Here is a 19960-nt window from a genome sequence, read left to right on the forward strand (position 1 = left end):
CTTCAGGGAGGATTGAAAAGATGGTTTCTTTAAGCCTTTACTGTAAGTCTTTACTGTTTGCTTTTTCTCAATGATCGATGACAAATGCTTATTCAGCTTATTCATTGTGCTTATTCAGTGTTTTTAATTATCAAGCAAACTACTTCAGCTTAATAGACTCTAAGGACCAAGCTTTGCTAATAATATATCTGTTTATTTGATTTAATGTGCTAATATTTACACTTTTGTGTTCTAAATTTAATTTGCAAATCACAGTTTTGATGACATACAGTAAGGGACATGTTAAAGGCACACATTCTGTTACACATTATGATTCTAAAAACAACAAAAAATGTTCACATACCATGCTTTTCATTCATACAGTTCAGCTCACAGTTTCCAAAAGTGACATATTTTGAAATAACAAGCAGCGCCAGCGCCACTAAAAGTAGAGGAGGTTATGACGACAGTCATAAGATCGATTCGATGGAGGCGTTTGTGTAGGAGTGATCCACAGTGTCGTAGAAGCGCAGACAGGCCTTGTAATGCAGCAGTTTCTCGGTCAGAGGGCTGATGGTCAGTGCTTTGCCCTGTACGCTCAGGTCTATGTACCTGGACGATATCAAGATCACAGGAAACACACTTAGAGCTGTGATACACAACCTTTTACAGCAATAAAGACGATATGTTTGTCAAAAAAAAAAAAAATGGGGTGTGACTATTCATTTAACTATAGTTTCTTATGTCCAGCTATATGCACACAGATGCCCGATGAAAATGCCTTCATTCTGACAGTGTTCATTATGCACAATTAATAATCTAATTGTAATGTATTTCACTTTACAGTCCAGGTACTTGGTGATAATACTGCACCTGTAAGACACTCTCCAACACACAAGAGTATTTATAGCCATCAGTGTGGCCAGGAGGAAGAAGAATCTCTCCAGATTCCCATCATGCAGTGTGTCTGGGTAGAAATTACCTGCAATCAAGTATCACTGCAGTCATATCAGACGTTTCATGCTAAAAATCATTGCGATTTTTAGTCACATTGCAGTGTTGCTGTTGTTATTGAAAGAAGTCATACAATATGTTATTTGTGTTTATTTTACCTCCAGAGAGAAAGTACACAAGCTGAATGATGAAAGCTCCCATGAAGCAGCCCCCTCCGTAGGACAGAGTGAGGAAGTGCAGGGAGATCCCTCTGATGTGGCTTGGGGTCAGCTGGAAAGAGATGAGGGAGCCTGCCAGAGAGGAAGTGGCAGCAGAAATGTTTGGTGGTCTCCTGCTTCATATTTGTGACATAAAGGGCAGCGTCTCTGACCGGGGGACAGTCAACAGCTGCCTTTAACACCGTTATCATATACCAGCAACAAACGAAATTATGGAGGCTTTGTCACTCACATGCGGGGGTGACGAGAGCTTCTGCTAAACCAAGTAGGATGTACTGAGGAGCCAGCTGGAAACACAGCATGGACGACACTTGCAGAACCTTTCCAGATAGAGTCTGCTCCACCAGAGGGTAAGTCTTCCTGTGCAGCTCGGACAAACCTGCCACCAGGACTGACAGAGTGGCACATGTGTGGCCCAGAGCTGGAAGGGGAGGATGGACAGGGAGGGGTGATGAGAGAGGGGGCTGCACACTAATTACAAGAGGAAAGAGGGAGGGTGACACGGGCAGAAGACACACAGGGATGTTTCGGTGAACACATTAAATGATGTGTGTATTAGCGGGGATGTGCATGTGGAAATACTCACTGATGGCTTTTGCTGGTGCCAGAAGAGTTTTTTGGAGAGAGAGGTAGCAAGTCGTCACACACTCGATCAGTGGGGCCAAGAGCAGCAGAGGTAGGATGCTAATCACGTTCATGGCACCGATGGGCAACAGGAGGTCGTTCAGGTGAAGGTTTGAATTCATCGTCTGTATGTAGTAACCTGAGGGAATCTGCAGGAAACATGTTCTTAACATGGGAATGATCCTTTTTCACGCTTTATAATCAACACCCACCATATTCCAGTGACCTGCCTGTGTGATGCAGGCTCTGTACAGCAGCTGGAGCCCGTACAGAGGGAAGAGCTTGGCCAGGACTTTGACGTTCTCGACATGTGTTTCACTGTATCGGCCACCATTGTTCTCCTTGGCGCGGTCCAGCCAAGACGCAACATCTCCACTCAGGTGGCGAGAGTGGAGGCAGCACATCCTGAGAGAGTTCAAGAAAACTCCCAGTGTGGTCAATAATGACCCACCTACGACAGACACAAGATGGAACAGGATTATTTATGTGGCGTGTATGGTATATATATATATATATATATATATATATAGTATGTTTTTCTCTTTTCCATCATGTTACCCTTCTTTGGTTTATAGGTGAGTTTGTTCCGCATCATGTGTATGGCCATCAGAGCCAGCAGCACAGAGGTGAAGGGGATGAGGAAGCCCAGATTTTGGCCCACAGACTGCTGGATGTAAGCGATCCCCAGAAACACCACAGTGGAATTCAAGTTGACCAACCAGTAGAACCTAAACATGAATAAAAGAAATATCACACTGACTGGTCGTTTATTTGATGAGCATACTGATTACACAGTTGGTCCAACACTTTACGCAGTTCCAGACCGAAATATCCTAACAACTACTGGATGAATTTACCATGAAAGCGTGTACAGGCATTCATGGTCCCCAGAAGATAAATTCTATAGACTTTGGTCGTCCCCTGACTTTTCGTTAAGCACCAGCATTTGGTCATTTAAATTAACTTATTATCAAATACCTGCAAAAGTAATGACATTCCCATCAGCCTCAGCTGTACTTTGGGTTTAGTGTTAATTAACAAATATTAGCATCCTAACACACTAAACTGATGACAAGCACCACAGCCTAATAAAGCCTATAAAAATCTGATGGGCAGATTAGTATGAAATTAACTAAGGCCACATTCACACTCGCCATAGGATGAACCAGCACCATTTTAACACCAAAACGTCAGCTCTGTACACAAGATACCTCATCGTTTAATCAGTAATGTGAAGCATTTTTGTGTACATTTAAAGTGGATAAAAGCTTTAGATTTTAATGATCAATAACTCCCCCATCACCTTAAATGATGACGACACTGATCACATTAACAACATCAATGGACTGTCTGGAGTCTGATTACTGACTAACCAAGTGAATGACTGTACTCAAATGGCAACACCACCCACCAGTTGAAGAAGGACAGGAGCTGGTGCTGATTGTAGCCCTGCAGGCTGTAGGCTCCCATGGGACAGAGGATGGCCCGGATGCCGCCGATGCCCAGTGCAGCAGCCAGGAGGCCTGTGTAGAACAAGATCTGCTGCTCCCGAGGGTTCAGCTGGTGCGTCATGTGATGAGTGTCAATGTAGAAATCTTCGAACGGGAATGCCACCACGGGCAGCATGGCCGTGCCTACAGTATGAAGCATGATGACAGGTAAAGGGCATGGCGTGTCGTTGCAACTAGATTTCAAACAAGAGTGCGACTTCACGGAAGCAGAGCCATGACTAAGCACCTGAAGAGAGTTACTACTGGAAACGAGCTCATAGTAGAGATTGATAAAAACTAATCTGTGTGATGATTGTGCATCTTCCTTGTTCATTTCACATATTCAGATAAATGTCTTTTAGTAGCACAACTACAACAAGTGGAACTATAGTTTTATTGGGAAAAAAAATTAAATCAAAGAAAAGTGAGAAAATATGTTGAAATTGGGATATTTATTTTACAAAATTCTAAAAATACTTTCAAATTTCATGATGTCAGACAACATGTATTAACTTTTAGCCCATTGCATCTTACCAAAGAAATGAAGAAAAGCACACAAGTAGAGCACCTTAGTCCTTCCCAAGCAAGTTTCTGCAAACCAGCCCACCAGAACTGGGGTCAAGGTGCTGGCTCCTACAAAGCACAGATTCACTGTCGCAGCCAGGAAGTTATTGTAACCCAGCTTCACGGTGCAGAAGAGAATCATGTTGCATACAATCCCAAAGAAAGTGAATCTTTCACACAGCTCCACAAGCAGCACACAGATGATAACTTGCAGCTTCTTGCGGGACTTCCTTGGTGGTCCCTGGTCTGGATAAGGGATTCGGGAGAGTCGACGTAGTTGGCTTCTGCCCTCTGGCAGTCCCTGATGGTCCCCTGTCACCATCACACCTGGCCAGCGAGCTGGCTGCTTGGCTGCTCTGTTGGCTGGATGCAGTCAGTACTGGACCTTGCAGAGCTCTGAATGCCCTTCGAGGACAGGACCAGAGGCCAGCGCTGGAATCCTTCACTTTGGTGTGACTGCACTGGAGACACGTAGGCTCAGACACACCCACCTGCATTCTTGCACGTGCTGGTGGCTGATCTTCCTCCCACACATTATCTTACTCAGAACTGTGGGGATCTCGTGTGGATCTGACACATTATGCAAAACTGAGCCCAGGGGGAGTGAAGGATGGTTAATAACCAACATGATAGACAGGTGGTCATTATTTGTTTCATTAACGGCTTATAGACAGCAGAGGAAGAAAATAAGTACATTTACTGCTGTATTTATTTTATACTACTTTATATTCTACTCTACAAGATCTCTGAGACAAACATTGTACTTCTTCCTCAACTACATTTATCTGATAGCTGTAGTTACTCTTTACTTTGCAGATTCAGACTGATTATTAATGCAAAATCTAATATATACAAATAAATTATGATATCATTTTTTTTAAATTATTATCATTATACAATAACCTACCCGTATCTAAAAGTAGGTAAAGTGTTTAAAATTAGCCCCACATTTTGTATCTGCATAATCAAAATGGTGCTTACACATGAATGCATCAATAATTCTATTGAAATAACAGAACACACATCATTCTGATAAGAGCCATTCTGCCTAATGAGCACTGTTACTTTTGCTGCTTTATGTGTATTTGGCGCTAATCCTTCTATACTTTTACTTTACTAAAATGCTAAATGCTGGATTCATTTCTAACTAAGTATTTGTACACAGTGGTATTGCTACTTTTACTTTGCAATGAGAGGGCCATTTTAAATGATAATCAAAACTCAAGAACATGCGATGTTGCTGATACAGTGGGCTTTAGATTAAAAGAAGACAAAAGTTAATTTAGGGTGCAGGTGATTACAAACACTGACAAAATGTCACACCTCTCTGTGAGAGCAGCCCCTCAGTGTACGAGTGTATTTTGGAATGCCTGCTGGTAATTAGACTGATCATGTTAAGTGGGAGTGAGACAGAGTGCATGGCCAGATGAACTTCAACTGGATCTGAGCGGCTAGATGGACAACAACTACCTGTTTTGACAGTAGGCATTAAATTCATTGTCTGAGGCACAATCAAAAAGCACAGCCCAGACAAGCACTGAACAGATTAACACTGGAATAAAAGAGTAATGTTCACAAAACCCCACGAGAATATTACCAGATATAAAACATATATTATGTAAGTATTTTTCATTTCCCATTTTTCACTCAGAAAAATTTGGTGTGACCTAAATATCTTGCAACAAAAAACCCAAAACGGATGCGTTGAGACAAACGTCCGTGAAAGCGTCAAGCCTCACCATGGTTACAGACACAGCGTCCAGTTGAGCGTGGGGCGTGGTGTATCATGGGAAAAAGTTGTTGGTAGCCCAGCCTTTGTAATAGAGACGCGCACTTCGGCGAGACCTTTCTTCAAATTTACGCTCAAAGGTAGCTTTCTGAACGTTCACAGTTCATTCAGAATTAGCGAGAGGCACTGAACACATGTATGCACACAGTAGAGTTAACTCATGCTTAGCATTAAACGTTTGTTGCACTTTAGATAATATGAAAGCTAAGTTAGCTAACCAGGGCTAGCTGTTAGTTACCGTTGAGTGCTAACATTAGCATCACTTTGCTAACCATGAAAACAAGCTGTTGACCTGACCATGAAACATCACCTAATCTCATGTGTATGTATGTTGTGTTTGACTGAGAAGTTGTATATGTTTGTTTGACATTAGTTAACAGACAAAACTCACACTCATGGAAAACATTTTCATGTGTTGACGTTATCTTCTTCGAAGCAGGCATCGACTAGTCATGTCTGGAGGGAGGATGCCAAACTGTCCTGCCTCTGCGTCCGAGGGCTTCAGTTCGACCCCTGTAAAAACTAGCCAGGGGCAAGACTTCCACGCATCCAAGGGCTTGGACGACGGTGTCCTGTCAGATGACGACGACACATTTTCTCTGCTTTCTCCCATTTATCATGACAGTTTTGACAGTGATGAAGACCTGGAGCCGAGCCCGGCTCAGCAGACTTCTCCCAGACAGAGTGACAGCTCCAGACTCAGCGTTTCACCTGTCAGGTACCACTGAATTTTTTAAGCTTAGAAAGAACCTAGTCAAAGACGATGGAGTGCATGATTAAGACAGGCAAAAAGTAAGTATAGTGAGGAATATGTATAATGGAAGATGTGTTTTTGTTATAGGTGTGAGCTACCAAGAGCACCTTCAGAGCAGATGCTGAATACAGCTGTGGAGCCTGCTGGCACAGCTGCTCTCAGTGCATGGGAACTATGGCTGGTGAAGAAAGCCAGAGAAGACCGTCTCAAACTGGAAAAGAAAGCAGAGGAGGCAAGCCATAGTTAATTATTATTTTTATCACTGTGTAACTACAATAGTGCTTGCTTCCCTTTGTTTTTTGTAGAAAGCTAGTCATAGCTTTTACCCCCTACTTTGAATTATTCTTAATCCCAAGATTGCTGTTTTATTATATCCTGTCTGAATCTCTGAGTAGAATGTTTTCTATCCTTTTGAATTAGGAACGATTACTGAAGGAAGAAAAAGAATGTCAAGAAAGGGAGCAGCAACGGAAAAAGATGGTCATGGAAGAGAAAATCCAAGATTGGCTGAAAATGAAAAGAGAGCAGGTACAGCTGCTTTAAACTCAGTAAAACCACATCAAGCACCACAGCAGATTGAAGGCAATTTCTCTGAATTCTGTTCAGTTACATAGTCATGTTCACTATCTAACACTGATGTTTCTCTCATTTGCTTTTTTCATGGTAATCTTAGGAGAAGCACGAACAACTTGTAAAGCAGAGCAAAGAGGAGGAGGAGATACAGAGGGAGCTGGAAAAGCAGAGGGAGACTGAACAGAAAGCTCAGCAGAAATACCGAAACTGGCTGCAGAAGAAGAACCGAGAAAGAATAGAAATGGAAAAGAAGGAGAAAGTAATGTGGATCTTTTAAAGTTATTCTGCTTTTCATAAAGAGGTTTAAAGTTAAATGTTATCGTTGATGAGCAGGAACAGCCAAATCATGATAGATCCTCTTCACAGGAGGAAGCTGCTCTGAAGGAGGAGCAGGAGAAAGAGCGCCGCAAGAGGGCAGAGGAGAAGTTTAAGGAATGGCTGGTAAAAGCCAAAGAAAAAAGCAGAGCCAGTCCCAAATCACCTCGCTACCCAACAAGTAAGGCATCGGTCAATTATTCATTATGCTTTATTAGGGTTCAAGCATCATATAAGCTGGCTATGATGAATTTTTTTGGTAGCTTACATAATGTCAGAAACGTAAAAGCCCAGTCATCATGTCTTGATACATATCTTCAGATAATGTTTGGGAACAGGTGTACTGAAGCATTTTGAGCCCGACTCCGAGGGAGTGCCAGAAATATCAAAAGCATGTCGCTCAAAACACAGTGGACAGTGGATCACCAGTTTAGGTGCCAGCTTGAATCCGGAAATTGCCATTTGCAGCTGTATGTGTTTGTCTTTCCCTGTCGTTTTTGTATTAACTGACACCATATAATTAGTCAAGTTATTGGTATGGTTTTTATAGTTCTGGGTTTTCATTCAATTTGTCAATCAGGAACAGTAACAATACAGCTCTTTCTATGTGGGTGTCAGGCTGCATCAAACGTGATTGTAGCTTATTTGTCTCATGTCCCTTGCTGATGTTTGTATGGATTGTTATTGTATGGGTTGGATTTCTTCCAGGTCCCTACGACAAATCCTACCCATCACCCAGCTTCTACAATCCCATCCCCTGGAAGCCGATTCACGTCTCTCCTCCAGAAACTTCACTGACTAAGACGTCTGGCAAGAAATCTCAGAAACAACAAAAATGCAGGCAAAGCCCCAGCACCGCTTTTACTCTGAGAAACTCTGCGAGTGCAGGACAGTGGCAGCAGAGGAGATGACACAGCAGACTGACATTTACGACTGTGGTACGGCAGCTTAGCGACAGCTCAAATATGATTTCACTACGACTCATCCACACCACCACAGCTCCTGAACCAAGACTCTGCTGAATCACACAAGTATTTCTGTTCAGTAATGTGGCTGTAGTACGAAGACTTGCTACCATATGTGTATTTTGGATTGTTAAATTTTCTTGTACACTGGAGTGATTTTGCAATAATGCACTAGCTGAAATTAGCTTATATGTAAAGATGTATGAATATTTTTGGGATATATGTTTGGGATTTTAAAATTTTTATATGATTTTTCAATATTCATCATTTCTTCTGATTTGTAACTCTGCTTCCATAGCATGATAATGTGTAGCACAGTTGATGACTAGACACTTAAAAGACTGGAGACTATTTTGCATCATCCTGTAAATTTAAAATATTCGCTTTTTGGATAAAAGAAGCAGAATCAAAGTTCTTTTCCCCTCTTGTGTTTCTCTGATTTGTGCCAGCAGTAAGTGGTCAACAAACCGTATTTCATTGCATTTAATGAGGCACCAACCGCACACAACCACACAAATGAAAGAACGTGGTTGGTGGTCAGAGCCAAAGATAGACCCAGCTTGGTCAAGTGCCCCTCACACTCGCACATTGTTCTGTGTCGAGCTGTGCCTTGTTCTTCTGTGGGCTGAGATGACGACAGAAACAAGTGAGGGGGTGGAGAGAGAAAGAGAGAGAGAAAGACAGATTCAGAGCAGTATGTTCAGTCTATGTTAACATCTCACTGTGATACCCATGTATGCAGCCTGAGGTAAAATGATTTCAATTACACTTTACGTCCGATTAATCCGTCTCTGACTGCGTCCTTTCAATTTGTCTGTTGTGTTTTGTCATTGCTTATTCTGCACTTAACCCTTTTCTGTTGTTGTCTGCTGTGGAATGTGTTAGTTGACAGTCGTCAGTGAGGGGGGGCTAGTGATTTTAAAGGTACAAAAAAACATTCTGGGGTCCAAAGGACAGCTGTAAAGACAAAGACTTAAGTGTTTACATTCTGTCAGGAGCAGTTAAAGCTGTTTGCTCAAGGCTGTTTGCACACTGAGCCTCATTGCCAAAACCTGTCTTCATGAAAACACAAAGTCAGCCTCCAGCACTTTGCCTCTCTGTGTACCTCCAACTTGGTAAAATGGTAAGTCTTAACCAGTTAGTTATAAAACCAACTGGAGCTCAATATCTCTAAATCTATCTAACCCTATCACATCTGCAATTAATGCCTGAGCCAGTACTTCTACATGAATGACGTTTCATGTCATTGAGCTTTATTTCTGCTCCTTGCAGGTATTGCTTCCTGTTTCAGAGGCTGAATAGAAAATCCATATCCCAAGATGCAGTGGTGCAGGTGGGCTGGCAGTTGGAGATCACACCTACCGGGACAGGTAAGAGGCGTGTCTGTAAGTGTCTCAGAATGGAAGAGCCAGGGGAGAGGTGTACAGGACAGAAAGAGAGACAGTCCAAAGGGCAGAACCGCAGGCGACACTTCTGTGGAAGAGTTCAAGAATGTGGCCGATAGTGTAACATAAACATGGAAACAAGTGCAGGATGAAGAACTTTTGGATGCTGACTTACTTACCAGGACAAAGGAATTTAAATCTGCTATGGGATGATTAAGTGTGGAGCTTTTTTTTTCTGTTTTGTTTGCTGAGTAGAGGTTAAAGGCCTGAAAAAATGAGCTGTTGGAATTAAAACTGGATTTAACAGTAAGATTATTCATCATTTTCAGTTTTTTTGTTTTTGTTTTTTTTTTTCTTCATTTTTCATTTTTTATATATATCTCTGACTGTCACAACTTTACCTCTGGATCAGACATAGTCAGCTGGAACCACATGGACTGTTACACGACAGCTGGTATAAACCTGATTTGCCCTTTTTTTTCTGACAAGGATGTGACTGCTGTTTCTGTAAATAGTCTCAGTTATTGACACAACTCAGATAGAACCAGTTCTGTTACATAGAGTGGCAGAGGTGTTGGATTTAGTGTTTCAGCCTCAGTGTGTTTCTTTGGGTACAGTATATGTTCCTTCCTTCACCATGCAGTCTGCAGGGCCGGACATTGAGGACTCTTTCGACTTTCTTTTTAAAATCATCCTGGTCGGGGACTCGGATGTGGGAAAGACTTGTGTGGTCCAGAGCTTCAAGTCTGGCATATTCATGGAGAAGCAGCAAAACACCATCGGGGTTGACTTTACAGTTCGCACCCTGGACATCGATGGCAAGAAGGTGAAGGTAGGTGATGTGCACCTTTTATTGGAGTTCAGTTTTCATGTAACGAACAGTCATTGCTACATATATTAGGGATCATTTCATTTAATTGTGGGTACATTTTCATGCTAACACGGACAGGTGACTGTGTCTGTGTATTTACTCTTGTCTTTAAGTAAATAATCCTATGCTTGTTTCAGTTAATCAGTGTTTTTCTTCCCTTTAGAGAAAGAGGAGTGGCAACTTATGTCATCTGTGTGTTAGCTTTCTGGGTGTGTTACAAATCCAATTCCAAAAACGTTGGGACTGTGTAAAATCTAAATGAATTCAGAATGCTGTCATTTGCAAACCAACTGTGTTTGCTGACTACGGCTTCAGGAAATTTGCCTGAGCCGATGTAGTAATATCCTTTACACACTCATGTGTTCACAAAGTGGTGAACCTCTCTCCATCGTTGCTTGTGAGTGACTGAGTCTTTCCACGATGCCCTTTTCATACCCAGTCATGATACTATCAACTGTTACCAATCAAGCTGTTTACCTGTGGAACGTTCCAAACAGGTGTTTTTGGAGCATCCCACAAGTTTCCCAGTCTTTAGTTGCTCCTGTCCAAACTTGTTTAAAACGTGTTGCTGCATCAAATTCAGAATAAGCAGATATTTACAAAAATTAATGAAGCTGATGAGGTCAAACCTGGATTACTTTCAGAGCTCCCACCATGTATGAATAGCTTAAACAGCATGTTTTGTGGCTACTTCACCCACATTTTGTAACCAGTGAAAGTCAAATTGGATTGATTTTTGCTCTGTGTTGTTATTGCAGATGCAGGTGTGGGATACAGCGGGACAGGAGCGCTTCCGCACCATCACTCAGAGCTACTACCGCAGTGCCCACGGGGCCATGGTGGCCTATGACATCACACGCCGCAACACATTCGAATCTGTTCCCCACTGGATCAGGGAGGTGGAGCAGTATGGAGCAGCCAGTGTGGTGCTGATCCTCATTGGTAAGCAGAGTGAAAACAAGTTGGTTTTATGGTGGTCAGTAAACCCCAAAACATACAAACAAACAAACAAACAAAGAACACAATACACCAATGGTTGCCAACCTTTGTCATTTATGACAATACATTGAATATTTTGGGGTTTGTACTGTTTGTCTGAGAAACCCAGCAGTATGAATATTGGGCTCTGGTATTTTTTAGTTGCAGTACTTTTTTAAATTGTGCTTTTTGAGATTTGCTCCTTTGTTAGTATGACCCATCAGGTGCTCAGCGTTTTCTTTGCAGAGCAGCATTCAGCTCTAAATGACTTCATAGCTATACAGACATCTGCTCAACTTTAACTTTCAACACTTCCTGTCCTGCTCATCACTGCAGGTAATAAGTCAGACCTCCACGGTCAGAGGCAGGTGTTGTTCGAGGAAGCTTGCACTGTGGCAGAAAACAACAGCGTGCTGGCTGCTCTGGAAACGTCAGCCAAGGAGGCCCAGAACGTGGATGCAGCCTTCATCCTTATGGCGCGGGAGCTGCTGGCACGCAACGGCATGACCATCACAGACGAGGCCCTTCAAGACTCGCCTCAATTCATGCTGAGTAACAGCTCGCATCCAGTCCATGGCAATGCGTCTTTAGACAAAAAGTGTGGGTGCTGAGCAGACTGAAGCGGGGACATGTTGGTTTAAGACTTGTTTAAAAAAATGCTGGTGACAGCCTGAAGTGTGTTTGAAACGTTTCTGTACCAGGGAAGCAAAGTTATTTACAGGGACTGTGTTTTAGGGAAGACTAAATAAGTTGCCTTGTGTGTGTGAATGTAAATTTTGTATGTGTTTGACTTGTAATATTTACATATACAGTTAGTGTCAGTAACACAGGTTTTAAATGGTGGTTGCTTATCAAACATATTTTATAATTTTCTTCTTAGGATAACTGGTGCTGAATGTGATAAATACTCCAGCGTTACAAACCACACCTCTGCTGAAGGACTCTGTACAATATACAGAATATTTTCACTTGACAAGCAACATCTGAGTCTTTTTCAGTGTTTTTTGTTTTTTTTGCAGTTCCCCCTGCAATTTAAGTCACCTGCAAATCCTTGATTGTTACACCTATCAGTTACAAATATAACAAACCAGCACATGAAGTTTTCATTGGTGCTGCAATTGTAATCTCCCACAAAAGTTCTAATGCAGACATTTAAATGAACCTTTCATAAGAATACATTACTATAACCACTTGACAGAATCATTTCTGTGGAAACTGTAATACTTCATTTCACAAAATAATACTAAAATAGAAGCAGAACAGCACTAATTCAGACCTGCATCGGACTTTGGCAGCATGATTTTAGCTGGAAGCATGCAAGATGCATCAAAAACATGGAGGAAGAAAAAAATACTATTAAAGAGGGAAGATAACAGTTCTGAAAGCAAGCACACTAACTAGAAATGAATTTCCTGCAGAAAATGCAGTGTTAATGCTGTCAGCTAAAATGCAAAACATGCTGTAAATGCAGAAATGAAATGAAGTGAAATAAAATTGCTTGAAAAACAAGCTGAAGCTGAAATGTATCGCACGGCAATGCTCAAAACCATGGAAGCAGAAATGTAAAACTGACTAAACTGGAAGCTGAACTTTGTTACTTAAAGCAGCGAAGAGTTGAAATATGTTGCTGGAAAAGCTGAAAACAAAACTTTAATACTGTCAGAGCTGGAAGCTGAAGTGAATTGTCTGAAAAGGCTGAAAAACAGTGTGGATTAATATCATGCAGATCAACTGAATTGCTGAACACTTTTGGAACAGAATAAAGAATTGGTTCGGAAAGCTGAGTTGCAAAGCAAAGCAAGAGCAAGTTTAACATTTGAATGGTTTCTGTACCTTTTATAATCCACCCCTTTTTGGATTTTTTGCCTATTTAGCACACCCAAAAGGAAAAGCTTATAACAGAACCATACAAATCACAGCATATCTTCTACTGTATGTGTGGTGTCACCAGTGTCCCTGATCCTCTCCAAAACATTTCAAAGTGGCCAGATTGTGCCAATTGCTTTTACTTCTGTGACCCTGGAAATCATCCTGGGTATTTTTCTGATTATAAAACCTTTTACCATCATAAAAACGTTCGTGATCACCATTTTTCTCACATTCTGCATTCAGCTGCGTCAGCAATCTGTAAGGAGGGACCTCACACTGTAATGTATTGAAATAGCTTGGCTCCCATGCAGCCTAAATACCCATCCATACATAACTGGAAAGGCAAAATGATTGGCTTGTAGCCAATCAGTAAGTGGCTACAATCATGAGTGATTGGCTTGTTGTTATGCAATGACAGCTTTATTTAACTTAATTTGAAAATCTGGCTTCCACCAGAGCACCCAGTGTGATGCTGACAGGAGCTCACACTGGGTGTTCTGGTTCTTATGAATATCCAGCCTTTTCTGTGGCCCCTAATAAACATGTATTACCTGGGGGGCTTTTATTTTGAAAATCTGGCAGAATCATACCAAATCAGCATTTACAAAAAAAGATAAGTAAAGAACAGAGATAACTAAGAGCGATCCCCATAGACTGCCGAAAACATGGACATAGTTTCCATGACATTACCCCCAGGTTTCTGAACAGCTATTGTAAAGATGACAGCGGCTCTGTCCATCGTCATCTTGGCAGTGCCTGATTCCACCAAACTCCCATCTAATCCAAAAATGGGTGAAGAGGTGGAGCATGGGTGGAGCATGGGTGGAGCATGGGTGGAGCTGAAGCTGGTCGAATGAAACCTGGTTGCTGAAACTTAACTTAAACATAATTATGCATACATTTAAGCCTTATTAAAACTAGAAATCTAAATATTGAATATGAGAATTCACCCTTGTGCTGTTTTCAAGAATGGGGAAATCAGGTAAAGAGACCGAAACCAGCTGTAAACATCTTTATTTCTGCTGCAAACATTACGGTATTTTAATATGGAGGTCAATGGGAATTGAATCACTCGAGAAGCAACTTCAAGTGGCCATTTGCAGAACTGCAGTTTTTGGCACCTCCACCTCAGCTTCATTTTTCATTTTTCAGGAGATTGCCACTTGCCACACATTAAGTATAAGAACAATAAAGAGTGACGCTTGCTGACTGTGACTGACTCAATCACACAATAAAGAATAACAAGCAATTCTAAAAATAGTGTGAGAGCTGTGCCAGGTGCTGGGCACTCTTCAACCTGTACAATCTCAATACACATAAGCTCATTTCTACCCCACCTTTAGTACTGCAGCTGACCAACAGCTGTCCTGGTCTCTTTTCTCTCTCACAAACAGCTCCTATAGGCTGAGGGCAGATGTTTGATCACAGACACACAGCTCCACTGGCTCAGATTACACAGACAAAGCAAACAGGAGGCAAAACAGAAATTCTCCAGAAATCAGATATGGTGAAAAACTCACTTGCTTAGAGGAACAACTGTGTGCTCATTAATCAAGTACTCAGGTCAAAGATGTCAAAGACTTGCCAAGGGTGAAAAGAAAAAATCTAAGAGCAAACCTTGCTGTTCAGCTCCAGAGAAACCTTTTCGGATACAGGTGGATGAAAGTGAAATTGGTCTTCCTATAGGAAGGGGAAGGCGGAATCAATCATCCTGTCTGCTTTTTAAGTAAGTTTAATTAGTACCAGCTAAATTATTCCGCTGTTGAGAGGGAGAGACTGGCTTTGATCTGGACACAGCAGTTTTGTGAAGTGCATGTTGACCATCATTGCCAGTTGTCATGTGTCAACCTTCCACACTTGAAGAACATCATATTCAAGGTTAGGAGATATTGCTTGATTTGACTTTGTTTTGTTTTGTTTTGTTTTGTTTTGTTTTGTTTTGTTTAAGGAACCCCTGACTAAGTACACATTTTATAGATATTTCATATTATATTCAGTGATGAGTCATGGTTCAATGATTTCTTAGCACCCATTGGAAATAGCCTAATGATTTGCTTCTATAGGTGACCACTAGATGGCAGAATGACTCCTCCATTGTTCCATTAGCCAAATGCATGTTGGGGCAGATGGGTGGTGGTCAAGCAGGTTCAGAACTTACAAGCCTCATGGTAATGAACCCGAGGCTCACCGTCTTAAGGCTGGTTGCTAACAGGCCACAGTGCAGCCTGGAGGCTAGTAGGGTGAAGTGAGGGCTAGAGGCTAGCAGGCGGGAGGCTGGAAGCTAGCAGGCTAGATGCAGACTGGAGTCTAACAGACTAGAGGCTATTAGGTTGGATGCTTGCAGGCAAGAGTGAAGGCCCCAACATCTGCTCAGCTCTATGTTCATTCCTCTTGCTGTTCTTTGTTCTGCCCTTCCCCTCTTGGCTCCTTCTTTCCATCCCTTTTTCCATCAATCCCTCCATCCTCCCACAGTGTTCCTGTTTGCATCAGGGCTTTGTGGCTGCATCCTCCCCTCATGATCTGTAAAGAATATCAGGACTGTGCTGCAGTCTGATCTGCCCTCGTGTCACTCAATACTTTACCATCAGAACAGGACAGTGTTGAGGGAGGAGGGGTGTGTGTTTGTGATAACAGTCCTTTTTATGGCCTGACTGAACTCCAAAAATAGATCCCGACTTAGATTCCACCCATGCATTAATCCTCATTGTTAATGATATATTCATAACAAATGTAACATTTGTGTGAGGTCCCAGCACATAGTTGAAACACAACATCCATCCTAATGTGCTAGAGTGGAGGTGGCCTTCTTGTGAAAGACCTGCTAATAATGACTAAACTCTGCATGACAAGAATGAAAAAGAGCAACTTTCTATGTCAAAGACAGGAAAAGTGAATTCTAATTCTAGTTTAATACAGCTTGTGTCTTATTTTTTAAATTTGGTCATCATTCCTGTTGATAAAAATAACAGGTCATGGGCAGTCAGACGATCAGACAGATTGTCACCAAGTCATCAATTTAGTCAAACACATTTGAAACAGAAAACAGATGAACTGTGTGTTGTGAACATCCAGCACAGTTTACAGACCAACTTCATGCTTCACCTGTGACTCACTGTGTATACTTCAGGGCTCACACAGCTTTTGCATGATGTGCACCTGAAGGTCTGGGTACTGGGTCACTAACTAACTTCTGTCCCCTCGTGAGTTAATTTGGATAATACAAATGAAATGTGATGATTGCTGCTTAACTGCCATACAAGTAACATTAACTTCTTTTTGCATGAGTGTTGAAGGTAACAGTAATGACAGCTACTCGTGTTTAATATTATACTCACTGAAACTTCTGTTCCTGCCCTCTGTATACTTTAATCTTGATGTTAAGAAACTTAACTTCATACTGAACTTTATAGACAATCTTAAAGAACGTCCAACATAGTGTGATATAGATAAGAGTCACAGTGACAGATGATAAAAACAGACAAAACTAACACAGAGATAAATAGGGGCAATGACGAGAGAGAGAGAGAGAGAGAGAGAGAGAGAGAGAGAGAGAGAGAGAGAGAGAGAGAGAGAGATGTGCAGAGCTGTTGTGTTGAGAGGAGGGGAAATGGCTCTTAATGGTTGTCTGATCGATCAGAGGAGCAGCTGTTCCTATCCTGGAAAGAGAGAGAGAGATAGAGAGAGAGGAGGACACCAAGGACATTCACTGGAGTTCCCTGAGAGAGAAGCTTGCTTCTTCTTTACTGTTTTGAGACCAGCGACATAAAGAGAGAAAGAGCTCTTTTATCTATCAACAGACTATAACAGACAATTATTGCTTTTTTCCACCCTAATAGCAGAAAGCATTAGATCTTCTGGAAAAGACCCGCTCAGATCCTTTGTACCACCTCTTTGGTAGCGTTCCACTGTTCCAGTCGACCCAAGAGCACTTCTTTGGTAAACTCTGGACCACCTATTCAGTACACAGAAGACCACCTCTTTGGTGAGCCTTGCTTTAGAACGCTGCTTTGGACGCATCACTTCTTCAGTAGACCTAAGAACAACTCTTCAACTGCTCAGTCAGACTCAGTATCACTTCTTTATGAGTCCCAGGACCACCTCTTTAATACACCCAAGTCTGTTCCTTCAGAAGCCCCAATGCCACCTCTCCATGATGCACAGGAATGCTCCATTGACCTAGGATCACTCCTTTAGTTGACCCAGGATCACCTCTTCAGTAGACCCAGGACTGTTGTACCAGTGGATCCAGGACCACCTCTTCAATAGGACCAGGACATTTACACCAGCAGACCCAGGACCACCTTTTCAATTGATGCTGAAGTTCTCCTCCATCACACCCAGGATCACTTTTTGAGTACACCCTGGACCACCTCTTCAAAGGGCTAATGCTCAATTAGACCTAGGACCACCTTTTCATTAGACCCAGGAATGTTACTTCAGTAGACCTTGGGCTACCTCTTCAATAGAACTGGGTCTTTGATCACCTCTTCAATTGTCCTGGTCTCACTGCTCCAGTAGACCCTGCACCAGCTCTTCAGTTGTCCAAGTTTCACTGCCCTAGCAGATACAGGACCACATTTTAGTAATACCAAGGATTGCTTCTTCCAGTTGAATTTCTTCAGTAGATTCCAGACTGGTATTACAGTGACAATCTCATCAACCTAGGTCCACTAGACCAGTTGACCTGGGGCCATCTCCACAAATGCTGCTCCAATAAACCAGCAGAAGCTGTAATTTTGCCTCCAGTTGACGCAATACCCAACACGAGTGGAGCCAGGTTCACGGAAGAACAAAGACAAGTTCTGGAGAGGCTCAGAAGATTTAGGAATGGCAGAAATCTAAAACTGACACCAGTTACCTTACCACATACAGGACACATAGAGACCTCCAGATTTAGTTCTATCCAGAGAGGCTGCTGAGCCTCTCTTCCCTGCCCAGTCCATGCTGCTGTTCCTGGTGATGGACCCTGCTGAGGATGGGGAGAAGTTGGAGGACCAGTGGGAGAAATGGTATGCAGATTCTTCACTTACTCAATTTTCTACGAGCAGTACAACATTTGATCATGATGTTTTTATCATTATTATCCCAGTGCTGTTTCAGAAATTTTTCTTTAGTGCCACTACTTTTTGGACTGAAAATGATCAGATTTGAAGATCATGAATATGATCAGAAAATAGTTGCTACTGGCCTATTGTTAAACTTCTGGCTCCTACTCATTGAGTTTAAAATTGGCTGGTTGTAAATACAGTGGATACATTCAAAAAAGGAAAAAACAACAACAACAACAACAACTTACAACAAAATGTAAGGGTAGAGATGCTTGACCCTCAAGCCATTAGAGATATTTCAATAGTGTACTGTCATTGACTGTGCCATTTCAGGATTTTTGTGTTGAATTGTGTTGGAAACGGTTCCACTAACCGCATGATGCACAAGAGAAGCCACATGCTGAGATAATGACCTAGTGTCAATTGCATATTTCTTCTCCTACCTACAGGTTGACCAGTGACTTCAGTTTGAATGAATTTGAAGATGAAGACCTGTCTGAACTTACTGAGATCACAGATCAATACCATGATCAGGTAGGAAAGATGCACCCTTAAGCAACCTTTATATCTGACTAGCTAGAGGATCTTTGTCTCCAGTGCATAGCTCTGTGCTGTGCACAGCACATCACAAATAAGTATCACCCAAAATTAATCCTGATTTTGGTCTGTGGTCCTCACATTCTAACAGAATCAGCAGGGTAACAAATATTTGATCAGTTCTCTAATATGATCTACAGCATAAAGGACACCCAGAGCCAGGAGAAAATGAGAGAGTTTCTTATGTGGCAGTCTGGCAAACAGTTCACTAGTTACATAGTGGTGCTAACTAGATAAGTTCTCTAACCCAGCGTCAGAATCAGCTGGTCAGGCTGTATTGGTATTTGTGTTTTATTATGTATTTCTAACAATATGATATCACAACACAAGCTGTCTCAGTGTGGCAATTCAAAAGCTGCACTGATGTATTTTTCATCCATAACACAGACTACACAGTAGAAACTCATTTGGTTTTAGTTACACTAATACTAATACCAGCTTTCCATCTGGTTTAGTGATTGTGTGTGAAGAACGTAAATAACGTTATTAACTTAATCATCTGCATCATCGCACCGATAACTAAGCATCAGAGCTCTTTAATTTTTCCACCATAGAAACAGCCACCATAGTACACAGTACACTCGACAGCAAGTTTTGATGTTTGGCTGCCTCCTAGTGGCCCCAAGTTGATTAATGCAGCTTTAAAAATTGTGTGCTAAAGCTTTAGCTGGACTAGATTGTTGATTAACTAGCTGATATGTTTGCTTGCTGTTCTGAATGACTGACTCACTGATTGACTGATTAGTTAGCTGCTTGCTGACTGAATGACTGGTTTGTTGGTTCACTGGTTGAAGGATTGGCTGTTTTATTGGATAACTGCTGAATGGCTAGTACACTGACTGACTGGTATGTAAGATAATGTAACTGGCTGGTGACTGACTGGGTCTTGGTTGGCTGCTGACTGAAAGAGTGACTGATTGCCTTGCTGACTGGCTGGCTGACTGACTGACTGAAACGCTAATGTACCTGGTTGTTGGACTGACTGAC

The 19960-nt window shown here is 41.9% G+C and overlaps 3 protein-coding genes across 6 annotated transcripts; 2 read left to right on the forward strand and 1 right to left on the reverse strand.

The window, feature by feature from the left end:
* Positions 1 to 333: 333 nt before the first annotated feature.
* slc15a5 (solute carrier family 15 member 5) lies at positions 334 to 4151 on the reverse strand. The gene is made up of 9 exons (XM_070972021.1): positions 3800 to 4151; positions 3187 to 3409; positions 2334 to 2503; positions 2006 to 2226; positions 1738 to 1924; positions 1384 to 1572; positions 1092 to 1223; positions 853 to 961; positions 334 to 591 (listed from the first exon to the last, which is right to left on the reverse strand). The coding sequence occupies exons 1-9, from the start codon at positions 4149 to 4151 to the stop codon at positions 450 to 452; spliced, it is 1725 nt and encodes a 574-aa protein (XP_070828122.1). The 3' UTR covers positions 334 to 449.
* Positions 4152 to 5607: 1456 nt separating this feature from the next.
* LOC139338069 (coiled-coil domain-containing protein 34-like) lies at positions 5608 to 9007 on the forward strand. 2 transcript variants are annotated; one of them, XM_070972972.1, is made up of 7 exons: positions 5608 to 5698; positions 6055 to 6336; positions 6460 to 6604; positions 6793 to 6900; positions 7046 to 7204; positions 7312 to 7441; positions 7969 to 9007. In XM_070972972.1, exons 2-7 carry the CDS (start codon positions 6071 to 6073, stop codon positions 8169 to 8171), a joined length of 1011 nt encoding a protein of 336 aa, XP_070829073.1. In that variant the 5' UTR covers positions 5608 to 5698; positions 6055 to 6070; the 3' UTR covers positions 8172 to 9007. The 2 variants fall into 2 exon arrangements, with proteins under 2 accessions (XP_070829073.1, XP_070829074.1); XM_070972973.1 differs by having other exon boundaries at positions 5646 to 5698; positions 6058 to 6336.
* On the forward strand, positions 8901 to 13528 carry rab19 (RAB19, member RAS oncogene family). Of its 3 annotated transcripts, none has more exons than XM_070972974.1 (5): positions 8901 to 8973; positions 9498 to 9595; positions 10254 to 10442; positions 11240 to 11423; positions 11796 to 13528. In XM_070972974.1, the coding sequence occupies exons 2-5, from the start codon at positions 9545 to 9547 to the stop codon at positions 12068 to 12070; spliced, it is 699 nt and encodes a 232-aa protein (XP_070829075.1). In that variant the 5' UTR covers positions 8901 to 8973; positions 9498 to 9544; the 3' UTR covers positions 12071 to 13528. The 3 variants fall into 3 exon arrangements, with proteins under 3 accessions (XP_070829075.1, XP_070829077.1, XP_070829076.1); XM_070972976.1 differs by lacking the exon at positions 8901 to 8973 and adding an exon at positions 9279 to 9348; XM_070972975.1 differs by lacking the exon at positions 8901 to 8973 and having other exon boundaries at positions 9432 to 9595.
* The last annotated feature ends 6432 nt before the right edge of the window (positions 13529 to 19960 follow it).

Source organism: Chaetodon trifascialis, chromosome 10 (genome assembly GCF_039877785.1).
Source record: "Chaetodon trifascialis isolate fChaTrf1 chromosome 10, fChaTrf1.hap1, whole genome shotgun sequence".
NCBI lineage: Eukaryota > Metazoa > Chordata > Actinopteri > Chaetodontiformes > Chaetodontidae > Chaetodon > Chaetodon trifascialis.